A 19,248-nucleotide genomic window follows, 5' to 3' on the forward strand; every position below is an offset into this window, starting at 1 on the left:
CCGCCGGCTCCGGCGAACTTGGGGGAATTCGCGGCCATCCGTCCCCTTGCCATTTTTGGATGCGTTTTATAGCCGATTTTTTTTTTTTCTTGGGGAGGAAAAAAAAAAGGAAAAGAGAAGACCCGGCGGTGCTCCTCCGCGCGGCAGCGGGACGGGGCACGGTGGGGTGAAGGGAGCAACAATGCCATCATGTTTTTGAGACAGGAAGCCTCCGAGTTTGCCCTGAATGAAGAACTTCCTGTGTTTAAACTTGCACGAATATCCGCTGACAAGCTCAGTTCAAATGAAAACACGAGAGTCGGGGGGAGAGGCTAATTTGGAGCAGCTGGACTGCGCGGGACGGCAGCGGGTGGAGGACGCGAGGAGCCGCGGTTCCTGCACAGCCCGGACCTTTGTTGCTAAAGAAGGACACACGGGATAAATCAGCAGCTCCGAACACCTCCGCATCTCCTACTGCAAACGGTGATCGGGAGTATTTATTGGAGCTGTCGTACTCGTCGGGTTTTGCTGACAGATGGCTTTTTGGGGATGAGAGGTGCCGTTCTGCTGCCCGAGCCCCGCGGCGGGGCTGTGCATCGGCCCTGTAACCCCGCAGCCCCATAGCTCCGCCTCGCCGGGTCCAACGCGGTGTGATGGTCCCTGCGGCGCCGGGCGCGAGGTTGACGGGGAGCTTCTGTCATCTGTAAGGGCGAGAGCATGGGCAAACCACTGAGCAGGCCAGACTGTCTACGGCAGAACCGCACTTGCCTGGGGAAGGGCGAGGAGGAGGACGGCTACATAGAGGACTGCTACGTGCCCCAGCGCTCCATATACGACACGATGAGAATCAATGAGCAAATTGATCAGGGATCGAAGCTTAACCAGCTTTCGAAGAGCACCCTGGGCAAGGGGGATGGCAGCACCATCTCCAGCAATGGGACGTTGGGAGCTGCCAACGTCTTTGAGTCGAGGGCGCCCGAGGCGAAGAAGCTGGACGAGCGAGTCATCTTCGACGCGCTGAAGCTCAGCAGCGACGTCTCCAAGCCGGCGCCGCCTCCACCCCGCAGGCGGCCAAACCCCGAGAGGAAGGAGAACGTGAACCGGCGGTCGTGGAAATCCTTCATGCCACCCAACTTCACCGAGTTTGCAGAGAGGATGGGGGCCTCGCTCAGCGAGGTGTCGGAAGCGGGTGCCTCCAACCCCTCACTGCGGGATAAGAGGGACTCCAGCGCTCTGCTGGCTGAGCACGCCGGGCAGCCCGACCGCAGCGAGCCCATGTCTGAGTCGCTCACTTTGGAGCACGTCTCCAAGTCATCCGGCACAACGGAGGCCATGCAGTTTGCCACAGACTCCTATGGCTGTGCCGCAGATGAGCGCCAGCCCTTGCTGCCCGCCGGCGATGGCCGCGCTCGAGCCACGGAGCTGGCCAGGGCTCGCCTGCTGCCCAGTGCCACGTGGCCGCGGGCCAGGAAGAACTTCCCCAAGGCCAACGTTGGCAGTGGGCAGCAGGAGACTCTGGAGGCCTCAGAGTCGGACTGCACGGTGGAGAACGTCAACCTTTCCCCATGCCTGAGCGAGGAGCTGCTGGATGCGGGACTGAATATTCTCATTACCACCAATCTCAGAGAAAAAACTGAGTCTGAGCTGAGATTTGAGGAGGACGAGCGCTGGGTGATGATGGAGGAGTGGGAGGAGGCGACGCTGTCAGAGAGAGGAAAGGCTGTGCTGGTGGCAGAGGAGAAGAAGAGCTGTTGCTTGGCAGATATTTCTGAAGAAAGGGAACATTTCACTGCTCCTGGGGACAGCTCTGCCCCCAGCCTGGGCACCGTGCAGCCCTGCAGCCCCCGGGGCGATGCCAGCAGCCCCATTGCCAGCAGTGCACGCTGCACTGAGGATGTGGCGGTGCAGTGCGAGGCGAAAGACTTTGCTGCGGGTTTGGAGCGCTCGGCCAGCCCTGCCATCCCCGAGCTGTCTGATACGGACTCGGTGCAGATGTTTCTGGAGCTGGAGGAGCAGTGCCTGAATGAGGACGAGGGTGATGGGGCCATTCCTGCCCTCCTGGGTGCTAGGTTCTCCCCAGTGGACTCGGAGGGGCTGGACCCAGATTTGGAGAAACTGATGGGGGCAGCAGGTGAAGCATGTGAGCCTACGGCCCTGTTGGAAGTCAGTGTTTCGGACTCTGCTGTTGTGTCGGATCTGGAGGACTTTGATGTCACCTGCAGCTCTCAGATGCTGAGCACGATGGAGCCGGTGACAGAGCCCTTCTCTGAAAGGGACACCTTGGCCATCACCCCAACGGACTCGGATGGAGGCACCTCTCCCAGTCCTATGGCCACGGTGGGGACGGACTCCAGCCAGCAGTGCTTCCTAGCTCTGGTAGAGGATGCAGCTGACCCACTGGCAGACGTGGGGCCCATGGGCTGTGCAGTGGCAGTGCTGGTGGCTCCTGAGACAGGTTTGTGTCCAGCCTTCAGCCTTGAGGAAGCTGCTCACCCCGGTGCCCCGATGAGGTGGGAAGGCGGCCACCAAGACTTGTTCGTCCCCTCTGATGAAGTACCGCAGTGCCCTGAGGAGCCCTCTCCTGTCTCAGTATCCCCATCCCGGCTGTCTCCCTGCCAGCCCCCAGCCCCTGGCATGGTGGCGGAGGGGCTGGGGTCCCCTGTGCATTACCACGAGGTTGTTGGGGGGTCAGACCCATCACACATTTGTCACCTTCTGCCTGGAAGGACTGAGCTTGCCAGCTACAATGTCCCAGAACTGCTTTCCGAGGACAAAGCCACAGATTTGGGAAAAGAAAGCGATGGATCTGAGGGCCAAACTTGTTCAGAAGACAAGCACTGTCACAGCAGTCCTCTGCCACCGTTCCACACTGGCTCTGCATCAGAGCCAGGCTCTGAGGCTGCAGTGCTGCCCTCAGGAGCCGAGGAGCAGCTGCAGGACGCGGTGACCTCAGGGCAGGTCCTGGCACTGGAAGGGTCTCCTCGCACTGAGGGGTCGCAGATGGAGGCGGCCGTCCTGCAGCCAGGAGACCTGGCCCTGCTGTTTGCCTGCAGCTGGGAGGAGCGGCCGTGCCGTGCCGCGGGGAACGGCGCTGCCATCCCAGAAGGGCTCAGGACATCACCCACCGCTCTCAGTGCTGCTCTGTGGGGCCCGGAGGGGCTTCTGGCCCTGGCTGACCCAGCGGTGCTGGGAGACCCGGAGGTGCCGGAGTCCTGGGCTCAAGAGGCAGTGCCGGGCGCCGGGGGTTTTACTGTGGATGCCGAGGAACCGCGTGCCGAGCACCTGCCCCTGGGTGCCACCGCCACCGCTGTGCCCTTGGTGGTGGAAGAGCTTCTGGAGGCCCCGCCGCCATTTGCTGATGTCCCCGTGGGCTCTGTGCCACCACCGCCAGAGGCCGACCCGCTCCTCCCCGGCGCTGGGGACTTCGGCAGCGGCCCGGTGCTGCTGCTCGCGGCCTGGCAGGATGCAGGTGACTCTGCCGCTGTGGAGCAGCTGCTCAATAGGGCACTGACTTTGGAGGACGAGCCCATTGCTGAGGGGGCTGCGCTGGATGGGGCCGAGGGCTGCGCACCGGGCCCTGTGGGGTCAGAGCCGGGGCCCGTGGGCTGCCTGGGACCCCCCGCCTCCATCCCCCGTGCAGAAGGGGCTCCTGCTCCAGCAGATGGATTCGTTCCAGATAATGAGGTATTTGTTGCTCAGGCGCTCGCAGACGGTGCTTCAGGCACAAAAATCGCTTTATGCCGCAGCAGAGGGGTGGGTGTGAAGTCCCAGCGCGCTGCATTGCTCAGCAGCACGATCTGTGGGGTGCAGCGGTTGTCGCCCAGTGCTCTCACGGGCCTGGGAGCTGCAGACCCCCCAATTACATCTTAAAGCTGACAGGCAGACAGTTTCCTTTTATAAGCAGAAGACTTTAGCAGCCTGATCATCTAAAGTGTTGTCCTAAAAGTTTGGTGGCTTCTGAGAGCACCTTGTCCTCACTCGGACAGAATCGCAGCCTGGCCGTGCAACGCTCACAACCTCCGGAGAGCAGCCGTGCCGGATGGCGGCGTCCTGTAATGCGGTGGAAGCAATGGGCCTGGGCTGAAAGGGCTTCCCAAGCGTGTGGTGCGGGGGGTCCAGGCTTTGTGGGAAGGGGGTTGAGCTCCTGGTGGGGTGGGGTTCATTTTACCCCGCTTTGCTGCGGCTTTGGCGTGGAGAGAGCTGAGGGGTGTGAGCGTGGCAGAGTTCCTGTAAGTGAGTGTGGATTTACTGCTGTCTGGGTTAGGAGAAATACCACTGAGGAGCCACCAGAAGTTAGTCAGCACCGAGAGCCCGGAGCAGCAGAATTACTCATCTGCTGCACTCTGCCACCCCTGAGAATGCCTGCAGATGGGCTGGGGAGGCCATGCTGGGAGCAGCAGGCTGCACCCCTGGGGGCTCTGCCTGCACCTCAGGTCACTGCTGTACTGTGCGGACTGTAGGGTGTGTGCTGCTGCTGCCCGTTGAGCCCTTTACCCACTGTGCTGTGCCAGTGGGGCTGTTGGCAGCTCTGGGCCCGGTGCTGCCGGTCAGTGCCCACCCCAACGGTGGGGATGGAGCTGGGATGGAGGCGATCAGCCCGGAGGTGGGAAAAGCAGGAGGTGAGAGATGCTGCAGGAGGTGTTCTGTGAAGTGAGGAGGAGGAGCAGCTGTGCATCTGCTCCCCAACATGTCTGTCCCCCCCTCTTCGCCCCATGTTCGTTTCTTGGGATTTTCTGCATGGCCAAAGGTGCTTGTTAAATATTTGTTTCGTAGCTGAGTCACACTGAGGTTAATGAACTGAATCACTGGAATCTTTCACGAGCAAAGAAAAACAAGCGTGTTCAACATGCCGTGATTATCTCAGTGATCCTTGTGCATCGCTGCACTCCTGGGCCGTAGGTGTTGCAGGTATTTGCTACCTGATGTTGGGGCTCACTGCCTCTCTGCCCAGCTGCTGGAGTCCCAGGGGTTGTAATTGCAGTCAGTGCTCGTGTGCAGGGCCAGGCTGCGCAGGGCCGGGGCTCACACCACGCTGCACTCCAGCAGTTGCGTGCCAGACTTATCAGCCCGCTCCTCGCGGGTTTGGCCGCTGTATCAGCCAGCTCTGTATATCAACAGTAAGGGGAGAGGCGGCTGGGGAGTCGGTGATTTCATGTCACCATTTACTGCTTCTAACCGTATGCAGTTCTCACTGAGCAAACAGCTCTGGACAGTGTCTCCCAGCACCCCCGTGGGTTTGTGCCCTGCAGCGGTCGGTCCCTCCCTGCCCCCAGCACCAGGAGGTGTCCGTGGTGAAAATGGGGACAGGAAATCCAGGCAGCCCCTCTTCCTCATGTAGAGCTGCGTTTTGGTGTTCTGCTTTTTGTGCCTGTGTTCCTTCCGAGATAAAGCGGTTACCTGGCGGAGAGCTGCGCTGCCCACCGTCCGCCACTCTGCTGGGAGGGGTTTTGCATTTTAGGCTCTGTTTCCAGGGGCATTTTTAGCTGCAGGCAGCAGCCATGTATTCTTGGGCACGTGAGGAGGAGGCGCAGTGGGGAGCGGACGCGGCTGCCTGCTGCAGTCCCCACTGCCTCCCAAAGAGCAAACGCTGCAGCAGGGCTGAGCGCTCTGCTCTCATCCTTACAGTGCTGGCTGCGGGGTGACCTGCGCTCTGTATGAGCTGCAGTCCAAAGTCCCAGAATAAACAAGGAGACACTGCGCTCCCTTTTTTGGGGATTGTGTTGCAGGAGACGAGGATGCACGGGGCCGGGACTGGAGCGGTTCTGGAGCTGTGCTGAAGCACTGATCTGCCTGTGGGACGGGGTTTTCCCCACTGCAGTGGGTGCTTTGTTTGCTCTCTTCCGCCTTCCCTGTGAAATCTTTTTGTTTTTGAAAGCTTTTCCCCCCAGGATTCCTGGGCAAGACCATGCCAAATAAGTGGTGCGCTAAATGAGTAGCGCATTAATTGCCCATTGCCTTTGTCTTTCGCAACGCAGCCGGCTTCTCAGTGTCTGTAATTTCGTGGTTTACAGAACTTGTGTGGTGCCAGGTCTCCGTTCTGCACTGCGTCCCTCTGAGAACTGCTCTGTTTTTCCCCAGGAGTGCTGTTTCCCGATCGGGTGACTGAGCAGAGCTGCTGCTCTCCTTTCTTCCCCGATTTGCTTTCTCCCCCTCACTCGGGTGCTTTGAAAAAGGACATTTCCTACTTCAGAGTGGGGGTGGATGTGAGTGGACCCACGCTGTGCTCCTGGGATTCCCTGCTGCTGGATCGAGCGGGGGAGGCGTTCAGGCAGACTTGCCCAACTTTAATAAACTCTGTGCAACACAAGAAGCAGCAACTCGTGTGTCTTTTCTAGAGGAGAGGGCCCATTGCATCCCTGGAATGATGGAGGGCTGGCAGAGCAGCGTGCGGGTAATAAATAGCTTTTCTCTCCCACCCTTCCCTTGCCCAGCTGTTCCAGAAGGAGCAAGTGGATCCTCTCCAGCTAAAACTGCAGCAAGTGAACGGAGTTGGCCAAGGACTCATCCAAAGCGCCGGGAAGAACTGTGATGTCCAAGGGCTGGAACATGACATGGAAGAGATCAACACCCGCTGGAACACCCTCAACAAGAAGGTGAGGGCTGGGGGATGGGCTGGGAGCAGCGGGGGCTGCGGGGCCGCCGTCCCACCTCCCTGATGGTGCCGCGTGCTGCAGGTGGCCCAGAGGATCGCCCAGCTGCAGGAGGCCCTGCTGCGCTGCGGGAAGTTCCAGGATGCCCTGGAGCCGTTGCTGAGCTGGCTGGCTGACACCGAGGAGCTCATCTCCAACCAGAAGCCTCCATCTGCTGAGTACAAGGTGGTGAAAGCGCAGATCCAGGAGCAGAAGGTGAGCAGGCGCCGGGGGCTGGTTGGGCGGTCTTGAAGGTGATGTTTTGGGGGTCCTGCTGTTACAGCATAGGTGTAGCAGGGACATACTCAGCTCTGCTTCTTTCTAACCAACTCTTCTGCTGCTTCCCCACATCCTTGCAGCCCGTTTGCCCACACATACTGTCTCTGTGGTCCCAGGCACCAGTGTTACTTCACTGTCGCACCGCTGCTGGTTTTGCCAGTTGGCTGTGTTTCTCCAGCCCCAGATTTGGTTGTGTTTGTGCTGATAATTCTGCTGTGTCAGGAGCAAGCTGGTGTTGTAGTTACTGGTGTGGGGATTTGGACAAAACGAATGCACAAACCATAAGAGCTGACCCAAGGCACAGCAGTGTTTGTAGAGATAACAGGCTGGGTTGCAGCCTGCCTTTGTGAACACGGGGATAAAAGTTCAAGTGCGGTCATGGTAAAATATTTTAAAATGCATTCCTGTCGAGGCTTGGGCTGACTACTGAGACTTTGACAAGAGAATTTGAACTGAAGGTTCAAAACTTGATCTCAGTAGATTTGGGGGAAGGATGGGGAAAGCTCTGAAATGTTCTCTGGCCCAGAAGTGCTTTGAGTTCCTTTTGAACTGGTTTTGGTGGTGGAGGCAGAGCAGTGGTTACCCCACTTCGGTGGCTTCGGGCTCGGCCCAGTGCTGATCAGCGGTTCTCAGACACCACTGGAAATTCGTTCTCTGAAGGATGCAAGAGGTTCCGCTGATCCAATCACGTCACTTCTATCCCCCTTCCTCTCTCAGCTGCTCCAGCGACTCCTGGATGATCGCAAAGCCACCGTTGAGATGATCCAAGCAGAGGGCGGGCGCATCGCGCAGTCAGCTGAGCCCGCAGACCGGGAGAAGATCAGCGGGCAGCTGCAGAGCCTGGAGAGCCGCTGGGCAGCGCTGCTGTGCCGGGCAGCAGGCAGGTGAGAGCAGGGGATGCTGCTGCTGCTGCCTGGCATTATGGGTTCTGGTAGCTGCACACCAGGGATCTGCCTTTCGCTGGAGACACGCAGATGTGTGGCGCTGCTGAATGTGCCCGGCTCTGCATTCCTGGCTTCGTTCCTCCTGGGCAGCATCGATAACCCAGAGAAGCAAACAGTTCTGTTTGCTGGTCAGCCCTCACAGGGTCTCTTCTTCTGGTCAGAAGCACAGGACAGGCTTGTCTTGCCATTCACAGTCCCCCAGAGCCTTACAGAGTTTAGCCGCTTGCATGCACAGACTGTGACGGTGGCATTGCTGTTATTGCTGTTGGATTTGATGGCTGGGCTGGTTTCTGGCTGGAGCTGAAGCCTCTGTTCCCCTCACACCCCGAGTGCCGCAGGTGTTGGTTCCCCCTCAGCCCCACAGCCACACCAACACAGGCAACAACACGTGGCAAGCTGGTGGAGATCTCTGTACAGATACATCCTGGAAACCACAGCTGGAAAACATGAGAAATCAAAGCCAGTTGGGAAGCCGAATTAGATAGCAGGGGTTTACAATGGCAGGGAAGAGCTCAGATTAAACAAATTCCCTGCAGGGGATGGATGTTATTTTTATTCCTCTAAGCTTTAACATCTAGCTTTAACAGCAACATCCTGTTGACACCTTTTTGCTGCCTGAGTCTGCAAGCTGCTGGCTGCTGCATCTGCTGATATGCCAGATTACACAGCCAGTGCTGAGGGCCAGATCTGACCTCCCCAGGTGTGAAATGGGCACAGATGGGGATGGGTTCACCCATTCTCAACGGCAGTGTGGGAACACTGAGGGCTCGGCCACGAGCTGGCTGTGTTGGAGGGTCTCAGAGGTTGGGATGTTGACAGAAGTGGAATAAAATGAGCCTTTCTGCCACCTTCACTGGCGAATGAGCTGAACGTTAAAGGAACAGCTGCAAAAAAAAAAAGCAATTATTCTGCAGTTTCTCTGCACTGTTTTTGTGTTTGTGTAGCAGCTTGCCAGACAAGGTGTCTCACCCCGCACCACTCGGAGACGCTTCTGTTTCCTCTTTCTGAAGTATTTCCACTTTGGATCCTGATTCGGTTGAAGCCATTGCCACCTCCTGGTGCAGGGCCCTACTGGGGCCGTTCCCTGCTCCAAAGGGAAGCTGCTCCTCAGTGCTCTGTTGCATCCCAATTACAGGCAGAAGCAGCTGGAGGACATCCTGGTGCTGGCAAAGCAGTTCCATGAGACCACAGAGCCCGTGTCAGACTGGCTGTCGGTGACGGAGAAGAAGTTGGCCAACTCGGAGCCCATCGGCACGCAGACCACCAAGATCCAGCAGCAGATCAGCCGGCACAAGGTGGGGCTGGGGGGCTCGGGGGGGTTGGGGCTCGTGTGGGTGCCTGTGCCGTGGTGAGGTGGGTGTTGGTGTGAACAAACCTTGGAGGCGGCTGGAGGAGCTCTGCAGGTGCTGCACTGGTGGAGAAGGCTGCAGGCCCCAGCCGTGTGGGCAGCGTTTAGTTGAAGCTTCTGCTCCTGGATAGAAGAGCCATCCTCATTTGCCTGTTTCTGTTCAGCGCTGATTTTCAGTACGCCGTGCCCATTCGCGGCTGGGTTTTGCGTCACGTTCGTTCCTTCAGTTGCATTTGCCATTCCTGTTTCGCTTTCGTTTTATCTTTTCCTTTTTTGTTAAATCTCATCTTTTCCGCTCATTTTTGTTTTCTTTTGTCCATTTTGTCGCCCCGGCTTTCAGGCTCTAGAGGAGGACATAGAGGGCCATGCGGCCGACGTGGCCCACGCGGTGCAGGTCGGGCAGGGGCTGTCCGTCCTGAGCTGCGCCGCCGAGCAGCGGCTGCTGGCAGAGAAATTGGACTCTCTGCAGGGCCGTTACGGGGAGGTCCGCGAGCGGTGCTGCCGGAAGGCGGCTCTGCTGGAGCAGGCCCTGTGTAACGCCCGGCTCTTTGGGGAGGAGGAGGTGGAAGTGCTCAACTGGCTGGCTGAGGTCGAGGACAAGCTCAGCTCGGTATCCGTAAAGGATTACAAACGGGACGTCCTGCAGAAGCAGCATGCTGACCAGCTGGTATTTTCCGTTTTTTTTCCTTCCATCTTTATGTTATTTATTTTGGTGCATTTATCCATCCTGTTTTGTTTTTCCCATTTGTTTCTCGTCTGACTTTAATTTTGGCCAGCAGTGGAACAAGCTTTGAGTTTTCTAGGCTGGGAGAAGTGTAAAGAGATGACGTGTTAGAAACAGTGATTGAAGCCCCAAAAAGGGGTTTCCCAGGGGAAGCTTCAAATGTTTCAGTTGCTTTGTGAGCAATGTCTGAGCAAGCTTGGCCACTCTGTGCCTTTAGAAGGCTGGATGCTGCTTCCAAGAATGCGAATGTGAAAAGCCCGGTAGGTTTCCAGGCTAGGCTGGCCACCAAGGAAGCAGTCTGCTTCCACTTTGTGGGGGCCCTGCAAAGCTCTTTTCAAGAAGAAGTTCTTCAGCTGTGCACACCCGAAGGCTTGTGGTGGTTTTAGCTCTGTTTTGAACCTTTGGTCCCAGAAATCCCAGTAAGTTGCTCAGCAGGAGAACTGGGGTCAGAGCAGTTGCACCCTTCCTATGTTAGGTGAGAGCAGGCTGTGCTCTCCTTAGCATCACTGGCCGGGGGCCGCGGGTGCAGCCTGCAGAGAGATAACTCCAGTTTGGCTTTCTGTCCAGGCTCTGAACGAGGAAATTGTGAACAGGAAGAAAAATGTGGACCAAGCCATCAGAAATGGACAGGCTCTCCTGAAGCAGACCACAGGTAACATGGGGCTGGAAACACCCAATCCTTCATGGTCCTCTTGGGTCTTCCCACAGTAGCTGTTGTGCTTCCAGACCTGGATGCTGACTCCCATGCGCTCCAGCTTAGCAAATCCCCAACACCACCCTGAGCTCTGAAAGCAGTGATTCCCACCCTGCACTCAGCACTGAGCAGCCCTGTATCACCAGGGAGGGTTTTCTCATTGCATCCAGCTGCTAAGTCCCATAGAAAGAGGTTAAAAATACACCAAGCCCTTTCCTAATATTGCTTTCCCATACTGAGCAGTTGTTGCTGTTGCCACGTGGGTGTGAGTTTGTGTTTATGAGTGGGAAGAGAGGTCAGGGCAATGCATTTCCTTCAGATGTGGTCTGCTCTGAGCAGATGTGCAGCCCTCTGTCCTTGTGGGAGCCCTGGAGCAGGAAGAGGAGTTACAAAGAATTTGGCTTGCAATTTCGTGTCCCTTTGGAAATAGAGGTAGAGAGTGAATTGGACCTTTTTTCTTGGAACTGTGACATATTAGCTGAGGACTGAGCCCTGGTGGCTTTCGGGCTTGTGGCAAAGCAAGGCTTCACAGCACATTTCCTTCCTATTCTAGGAAAGGGGTGGCTGTTACTCTGGCTGGCAGAAAATGTCAGCTCCGAGAGCAGCTTCCTGGCTGTGAAAATAGGCTGTTAAGTTGCACAGGCATGCAGAGAAGTGAGACTGAAAGCATCTATTTAAAATGAGGGGACGGGGCAGCTGGCTGCCGTAGGCTCTCCGTCCATTATCACTTGTCCCCTGTTGCTGTCCCTCAGGGGAGGAGGTGTTGCTCATCCAGGAGAAGCTGGATGGGATTAAGACCCGCTACTCGGACATCACTGCCGCCAGCTCCAAGGCGCTGCGCACACTGGAGCAGGCTCGCCAGCTGGCCACCAAGTTCCAGTCCACACACGAGGAACTCAATGCCTGGATGAGCAAAGTGGAGGATGAGCTGGCGTCCAGCGGGGGACAGTCCCCAGCCAGCGAGCAGATACCCCAATTCCAGCAGAGGCAGAAGGTGGGGTGCGGCAAAGCAGCGTGCGGGGATGTGAGAGCCACTGGGAGGAGAGTCAGTAGGGTCTGCTGACTGCCTGGGGGAGGAATGTGGGACGCGCGGCCTGGCAGCGTGTTACGTGGGAATGGAAAAGGGGGGACACTGCTCGCACATCTGGAATCGTAGCATCACAGAACGGTTGGGTTGGAAGGGACTCGACGGCCCCCCTGCCGTGGGCTGGTTGCCCCCCACCAGCTCAGTCTGCCCAGCTCCCCAGCCACGGCCTCGGGCACCTCCAGGGATGGGGAGGATCCCCGTCCCCGAACCTCGGGGGTGTTGGGGTGTGCCTGGTATCTGGCACCGCCGCCCTGAAGGGCCGTGTCTGTGTGCCTCCCAGGAGCTGAAGAAGGAGGTGATGGAGCAGCGCCTCGTCCTGGACACGGTGAACGAGGTGAGCCGGGCGCTGCTGGAGCTCGTGCCGTGGCGAGCCCGCGAGGGGCTGGACAAGCTGGTCTCCGACACCAACGAGCGCTACAGGCTGGTCAGTGACACCGTCAGGCAGCGGGTGGAGGAGATCGATGCTGCCATTCAGAGGTCCCAGCAGGTGAGCTGGGGAGCGTTTCTGGGCCTTGTCAGCTCCTCCCCGCGCCGTGATGGAAAGGGACGGTGCGCCTCCACCCCGCTCTGCTCAGAGGGGCGGCTCTGCTGTCCCACTCCGTGCCTGACTGCGCCTCTCCTCCCCCCTCACCAGTACGAGCAGGCGGCCGACGCGGAGCTGGCCTGGGTGGCTGAGACCAAGCGGAAGCTGATGGCGCTCGGAGCCATCCGGCTGGAGCAGGACCAGACCACGGCCCAGCTGCAGGTGCAGAAGGTACGGAGTGGAGAGCTGGGCTGGGGTGGCTCAGGGCGGCTCGGGCGATTTGTCCCTGTAGAGGCTCCGTGCACCGAGAAAAACGCAGCGTTTGTCCTTCACGAGTAAGAGGGAAAATGAAGGATGAGGATTTAGACAAATGAAGTGTTGGGTTTCTGAAGGAGAAATCCTTGAGGTGCTCCAGGTGCCAGATGAGCGCTCACACGCACTGAAACGGGGACGTGCAGACGCCTGGCCGTGCTGTGCCCCCCAGACAAGCAAGCTGTACCTGCCCCCTGCTCGCAGAAATGCACCTACTGATTAACGAGGCTCCTTTCAGGCTCTGCTCATTGTTCCTTCCAGTGGGGGACTCCTCGTTTCCCTGCAGCAGCCAGACGTGGAACAAAGAGAAGCTTTTTTTTAATATCTTTGAGATGAGCTCATGCCTGAAAGAACATGCACTTTAACTAAATGGCCCTTTTCTTCCCTCGCCAGCCCCGGCAATCAGAGCAGCGTACGTGTTTATTGGATTCAGCGTGTTTAAAATAAAAAAAAGCCCAAAACACAATGCATTGTTATAATGGAGGAGGGCTGCAGCATTGAGCATTAAGCTCTGCTGAGCTCAGCCTGGCTTCCTGCTGCTTATGGGTGGCGTTCAGTGTGCGGACCTGGGGAATGGCAGAGTTGTTGGTGGATGCACTTCTGGAGAGCATCGTTTTGGGTGGTTGTGGTATCGGCTGCCCTGATGGCACGTGGGTGGCAGAGCCTTTCCTCTGCAGCGTGCAGTGTGCCCACACAGCCCCGCGTTGCCCGGGCTGCTGCCTGGCGTTTCTGTCTGTGTGAAATGGCTGCGGGCTTCCAGTGCGTGGGGCAGTGACCCAGGTGCGGGAGCTGCTTGGTGTCTGACCCTGTGCCTAATTCTGAGTGCCATTTTCAGGCCTTCTTGAAACAGAGAACTTAGAGTAGATGAGTAATAAGGAAGAAATGCAGGAATCTGCATTTTCAGCCAGAATTTCAGTGTGCCACAGGATGCTCGTGCTGAGCTTGGTGCAGTCTGCAGCGCTGGCTGTTGGCAGCCTGGCAGGGAGTGCTGGGGGGGAGACGGGGCCCTGTTCTCATCCCTTCCCTTCCCTTCCTTCAGAGGTTTCCTTTCCGCAGGCTTTTTCCATCGACATTATTCGGCACAAAGACTCCATGGATGAGCTGTTCAGCCAACGCAATGAGATCTTTGGGACGTGTGGGGAAGAGCAGAAAGCTGTTCTCCAGGTGAGCCTGGCTGGGTTCGGTGCTGCGGGAGCTGGGGCAGAGCAGGCAGAGGTGAGCGCTCCGCTCTTGCACAGTCTGAAGTTGTTTAAAACTACTCCATTTTCAGAAATTCCCACCAGTGACACTTAGTAGAGACCTCTTTATATTTATTACCCTCTTTTATTGCGGTGTTTTCATTGCAGCGTCTGGGGAGAGGGGAGACTGGGATTCCTTTGCGCCGCTTTAATGGGGATTACAGCTCTGTGCGCATGGAACGCGGCCACCGCGCGCCTCCGCTCGTCCAGGCACAGCGGGCCGGCAGCTCCCACACCTTCCACAGCCATCACCGCCCTCCTTCCCCTTCCTTTTAGGACAAAACAGAGTCCCTGGTGCAGCAGTACGAGGCGGTGAGCCAGCTCAACTCGGAGCGCTACGCTCGCCTGGAGCGCGCGCAGGTCCTGGTCAACCAGTTCTGGGAGACCTACGAGGAGCTGAGCCCCTGGATCGAGGAGACGCAGACCCTGATCTCCCAGCTGCCCCCCCCGGCCATCGACCACGAGCAGCTGAAGCAGCAGCAGGAGGACATGAGGGTAAGGCGATGGCGGAGCTGCGGCCGCGGCCGGGTCGGCTCTGCTGGGTGACGTGGTGCTCACAGGGTCAGATATTTTTGTCCCATTCTTTCCTTTCTGGGGATCCTACAAGGGTGCCTTAGTCCTACCACGTGGAAATCGCTCAATAAATTGGAAGGCTTCTCGCAATACGGATGGAAGCCGGGGGAGCCTGGCTGCCTCTGAATCTCTTGCCTGGTGGTGGCAAGGAGAACAGCACTGTGCTTTTAGGGTAGAGAGATGCAAAGAAAAGTTTGTCTCATCCCCTTTGGGGCCCGGGGGGGTCTGTGGCCCAAGCAGGCGCTGTGCTGGTGTGCATGATGGCCGTGCTGGGCAGAGGCGAGCTCTGTGTGCTCGTAGATGCTGGGTCAGGACGTCAGTGGTGTGCACGTGCTGCCAGATGCAATCCTTACTCTCTGAGTACCATGTGAAATAAATACACAGCAGCTTTCTGTACGTTTCTAAACAATTGTCTTCCCTCCCCCCTCGCTCCTTATTCCCTAGCAACTGAGAGAGTCTATTGCTGAACATAAGCCTCATATCGACAAGCTGCTGAAAATCGGACCACAGCTCAAGGATCTCAACCCTGAGGAAGGGGAGATGGTGCAGAAAAAGTACTCGGCAGCAGAGGCCATGTATGCCAAAATCAAGGAGGAGGTGTGTCAGCGGGCTCTCGCACTTGATGAAGCCGTCTCGCAGTCCACTCAGGTACACTTCTGGGGTGCGGGCAGCCACGTCCTGCAGCAGATCCTAAAGCCTCTGTAGGCTGCAGGAGAGGCGGACGCCTTCAGGGTGGTTTCAGCCAACTGCTGGGCAGTTCTGCTCCGCAGTGCCTGCAGGTGGAAGGGAGAAGGAGTTTGAATCTCGATGTGGTAAACAGTCATAAATGTTTACAGCCTCAATAACGATACTCATTCAGTAGGGCTGTTGTGGCATCTGCCGAAGGCTGGGGGGGCCCAGGGATCCTCTTTAAACAGCTTGGAGAGAAGTTTCGTTTCTGATAAGTGAAGCACTGCTGTGTGTGAGCAGCACGGGGTCATTTGGAGGGGCTATTTATGTGTCCCGGGGCCTGGGCACCCCTAGGGGACACTGCAGGTTGGTGGCTGCAGAGCAGAGATAGGAGAGGAAGGGCAGAGATTGGAGGTGCTGAAGTCCAGGGAAAGGCAAAGAGTGTCTGGCAGCCAGGTGCGGGGCCGAAGGTTCCCAGTTAGCTGCGTTTCACCCCGTGGCACTGCAGTGCTGTTGGTTTTTGTCACGTCTGGGTTTTTCTTATTTTATTCCTGTATTGTTTAGTCACTTCTCTTGGTTTGCATTGTATTAACTCCGAGTTTTTCCCCCCACACACACTTCCCTCCCGTCTCATCTCACTCACATTGTGGAATGTGTTATCTGTGTGTGTTGCTGCCTGTTCCTGTCTTCCCCACATGGTCTCATTTCATTGTTGTGTTGACTGCGCCCCACCATTGCAGATTACGGAGGTAAGCGCCGTTGTGGTCGATGTTCATTTACACTCCTTCCTTGGGCTGAAGCAATTCTGTTTTACACTCAGACTTTCATTTCTGGTTCATGCATAGCTCAGCTGACCTTGCTTAAGAATTAATTCCAAAAAGGGAAAAAAAATCCTGTTTCTGAGATGGCTTCGGTTGCACTGCCGCCTGGTTTCAGCTGCGGGCAGCTTCTGCTGGGAATGCTTCGTGCAAGCCAGGGGTTTTGCTTTTGGAGCAGGTGACAGTGATGCACAGAGCTTCCTGCTCCAGCTGAGCTTCCCTTTGCTCCTGCTTGTTGGCTAAGGCAGTGTGCTGTGATCAACTTTGCACCGAGAGCCCATCTCGTCTCTGCAGGTGGCACCTTTGGCCAAGGCAGCACTGGGGCTGGCAATGGGGCACAGCAGAGCTGCCTGCCGTCTGTCCTGCAGAGTGATTTGGGGTCGTTAAGGCCAAAGTTGACTTTTCTTTAAAAATAGGAAACCGGCAAACCCTGCTTGACCCTTTCCTTGGCTTTCTGGTGTTGCTTTTGGTGAAGCCCCAGTTCCACAGTGCTCCTTGCTGTGCGCATGCAGCTCTCCACCACCTCCCTGACCGTGCCGGGGTGGTTTTCTTGTGAGCGTTGCACCAAGCAGAGGTTTCCTCCAGCACCAAGCACAGCAGGCACTTCTCCATCGGTGCCTCTGCGCAGATGCTGAAACAAATGGGATTTGTTTTGGGTATCACGCTGCCCATCTGCCAGGAGTGGGACAGCAGTAAAATGTGAGCGGTACGGGCTGAACGCCTGTGCCAGCTCCGGGAGCTCGTTTGGCTGAGGTGTGGTTTGACTTTGGGCTGGCGCAGCCCGGGGCTGTTTGCAACAAACAGAGCCCATGCAGGCACAAAGAGGCTGCAGGTATCGCCGGTGCTGGCAACGCTTGTCCTCTGCGGGAGGCTGCGGGGTGCAGCGCTGGGGGCTGTTGTGCAGGCGGGGGGGATGCGCCGCTGCTCCTCTCGTCTCACTGCCCCGATGGATTTGCTCCTCTCCAGTTCCACGACAAGATCGAGCCGATGCTGGAGACGCTGGACGCCCTCTCCTCCCGCCTGCGTGTGCCGCCCCTCATTCCTGCCGAGGTCGATAAGATCCGGGAGTGCATCAGCGAGAACAAAAACGCCACGGTGGAGCTGGAGAAGCTGCAGCCTTCCTTTGAGGCTCTGAAGCGGCGCGGGGAGGAGCTGGTCGGCAGGTCGCAGGGCGCAGATAAGGACCTGGCAGCAAAAGGTATTCGGGGCGGACGTAGGGAGAGGGCTTTGCTGGCTGGTGGCAACTGCCCGGCTCTGCTGCGTCCCACCTGGAGCCGACGGGACGTCAGCCGGAGGGGAAAGAGGCACTTGTGTCTAACCAGGCTGTCACTGTGAGCCCTTCTCTTGTGGCAGCCTTTTGTGGCCCCTTCGAAATGATTTGTTGCTGTCGATTCGCCTCCTAAAGGAAGGAAGGAAGGAGCGTCCCGGGCACAAAAAGACCTCTTAACACCATCGGCGCTCATTGACACCTTTGCTGGCAGCTCAGCAGGCAGCTCATGAGCTGAGCTGCAGATTTCATGCTAGAGCTGGCTTGAATAGAGCTTCATTGGAGGAGAGTGTATTTGTCTGGAGCTTGCCTGTACATAAGTAGAGGTTTACTTCTGCAAGCTAGGGTTCCTCCTGTCCCTCGGTGTCTCCCATAGTTAATGTTTTGATAGTCCCATCCACATTTAATTCCTGCTTCGATATTCTGTGGACTATTTCTAATTGGAAAGTGTTAGCAACTTGCTTTGTGGTTGTAAAAAGGAGAACTTCTGTGGCAAGGCAGCCTTCTCCACTGAATGGTTTTTTTTCTACTCCCAGTAATCCAGGATAAGTTGGATCAGATGGTCTTCTTCTGGGAAGACATCAAAGCTCGGGCAGAGGAACGTGAGATGAAGTTCCTTGATGTCCTGGAGCTTGCAGAGAAGTTCTGGTATGACATGGCAGCCCTCCTGACTACCATCAAAGACACGCAGGACATCGTTCATGACCTGGAGAGCCCAGGGATTGACCCATCCATCATCAAGCAGCAGGTGGAAGCGGCAGAGGTGAGGAGTGTGGGACTGTACCCCTCTCTGGAACTTGTCTGCACCCATTCTGTAAGCTCCATTAGGGTAGATCTTAAATGAAGTGGCTGTAAAACACTATCGTAGGCAGCCAGATTATGGAGTGTTATTGTCATTGTAATTTGGAACTTTGGGGAAAAAAACAGATCTTATTTTGCATTTCCCTCTCCACCTCCGCCACCCCTGCTCCAGACAAGGAAATGATCCTTAAATCACTTCTTTTGCTGCTGTTTTGGGAAGCTTATCAAGCATGTGGTCAGAGTTGTGCCCACTTGTTTGAGGGATGTGCAGGTTTGCACAGTTCTGTCCCAGCCTGCGCAGAAGGCATTTGAGTGCTGCCTGGCGTGGGAAGGATGAATTGAGATTCTGGTTAGATGGAGATAGGTGTAAAGCTGGATGGGCTTGGATTTCTTTGCAGTTGTTTCAGGTAAATGGAGAAATCCACTTCAGGTGTTTGCTTGCTGGGCCTCCTGGTCTGGCATGTTACTTCATGTGTCACTCTTTGCTAAGTCTGTCCTTTCTATTTCTGTTTTATAACCATTCTGACTTTGGTTTGCATCTTTTCAGTCTCCAAAATGAATGCCTGTATTGACAAAACACTCCTGTAAACATCCTCAGTGGGGCTGTTCAGACACATATCAAGCTAAATACAGAATTCCTTGGTTTAGCTCCTTCAAACCGTGCAAACAGCATTGCCTGGAGGTGGGAGCAGGGCGGGCTGTGGCAGTGCTGCTGAGCTTTGTGTCACAGTGCCGGGTCTGGCTTTGGGCTGTTGGCCGGGATGCAGGATGAGTCCAGCACAGAAAGGACTCTTCCTCTCATTCACGGGCAATTTTTGGAAAAGCATTTAATGATAATAAACATTTTCCTTCCATCATGTTGTGTGCAGACTATTAAGGAGGAAACGGATGGCTTGCATGAAGAGCTGGAGTTCATCCGACTCCTCGGAACTGATTTAATTTTTGCCTGTGGTGAAACTGAGAAACCAGAAGTGAAAAAGAGCATTGACGAGGTAGGAAAAGCAGCAGCCTCTTATTCTCTTAAAATGAGGGAGGAGCGATCAGAGCCCGCATGGAAGAGCCTAACCAATTTTGCGGGCAATCTTCTGCAGATGAACAATGCATGGGAAAATCTAAACAAAACTTGGAAGGAGAGGCTTGAGAAGCTCGAAGAGGCCATGCAGGCGGCTGTGCAATACCAGGATACTCTTCAAGTAAGAGACAGGGCTGTTGGTGGGCAGTGGGCAGACCTGGGGAGCAGCACTGTGAGTCCTCTCCTTGAAGCTGTACTGGGATATGCGTTAATGCAGGGCAGGAAAGTGTCTCCTGTGTGAATGTTTGCAGCCTCCGTTAGACCCTGAGCTCACAACCACTCCAAGCAGGG

At 56.4% G+C, this 19,248-nt stretch overlaps 1 protein-coding gene across 3 annotated transcripts; it reads left to right on the plus strand.

Annotated features, from left to right (window-relative positions):
• The first annotated feature begins 6 nt into the window (after positions 1–6).
• On the plus strand, positions 7–19,237 carry LOC104914333. Of its 3 annotated transcripts, XM_010723526.2 has the most exons (18): positions 7–3,663; positions 6,411–6,572; positions 6,654–6,824; positions 7,605–7,771; positions 8,967–9,126; positions 9,520–9,846; positions 10,471–10,555; positions 11,350–11,591; positions 11,965–12,171; positions 12,319–12,438; positions 13,576–13,683; positions 14,034–14,252; positions 14,775–14,978; positions 15,740–15,748; positions 16,784–17,015; positions 17,621–17,847; positions 18,755–18,877; positions 18,977–19,237. In XM_010723526.2, exons 1-18 carry the CDS (start codon positions 697–699, stop codon positions 19,196–19,198), a joined length of 5,952 nt encoding a protein of 1,983 aa, XP_010721828.1. In that variant the 5' UTR covers positions 7–696; the 3' UTR covers positions 19,199–19,237. The 3 variants fall into 3 exon arrangements, with proteins under 3 accessions (XP_010721828.1, XP_010721829.1, XP_019478236.1); XM_010723527.2 differs by lacking the exon at positions 15,740–15,748; XM_019622691.1 differs by lacking the exon at positions 9,520–9,846.
• The last annotated feature ends 11 nt before the right edge of the window (positions 19,238–19,248 follow it).

The sequence above is a fragment of the Meleagris gallopavo genome, chromosome 25 (assembly GCF_000146605.3).
Source record: "Meleagris gallopavo isolate NT-WF06-2002-E0010 breed Aviagen turkey brand Nicholas breeding stock chromosome 25, Turkey_5.1, whole genome shotgun sequence".
In the NCBI taxonomy this organism is placed as follows: domain Eukaryota; kingdom Metazoa; phylum Chordata; class Aves; order Galliformes; family Phasianidae; genus Meleagris; species Meleagris gallopavo.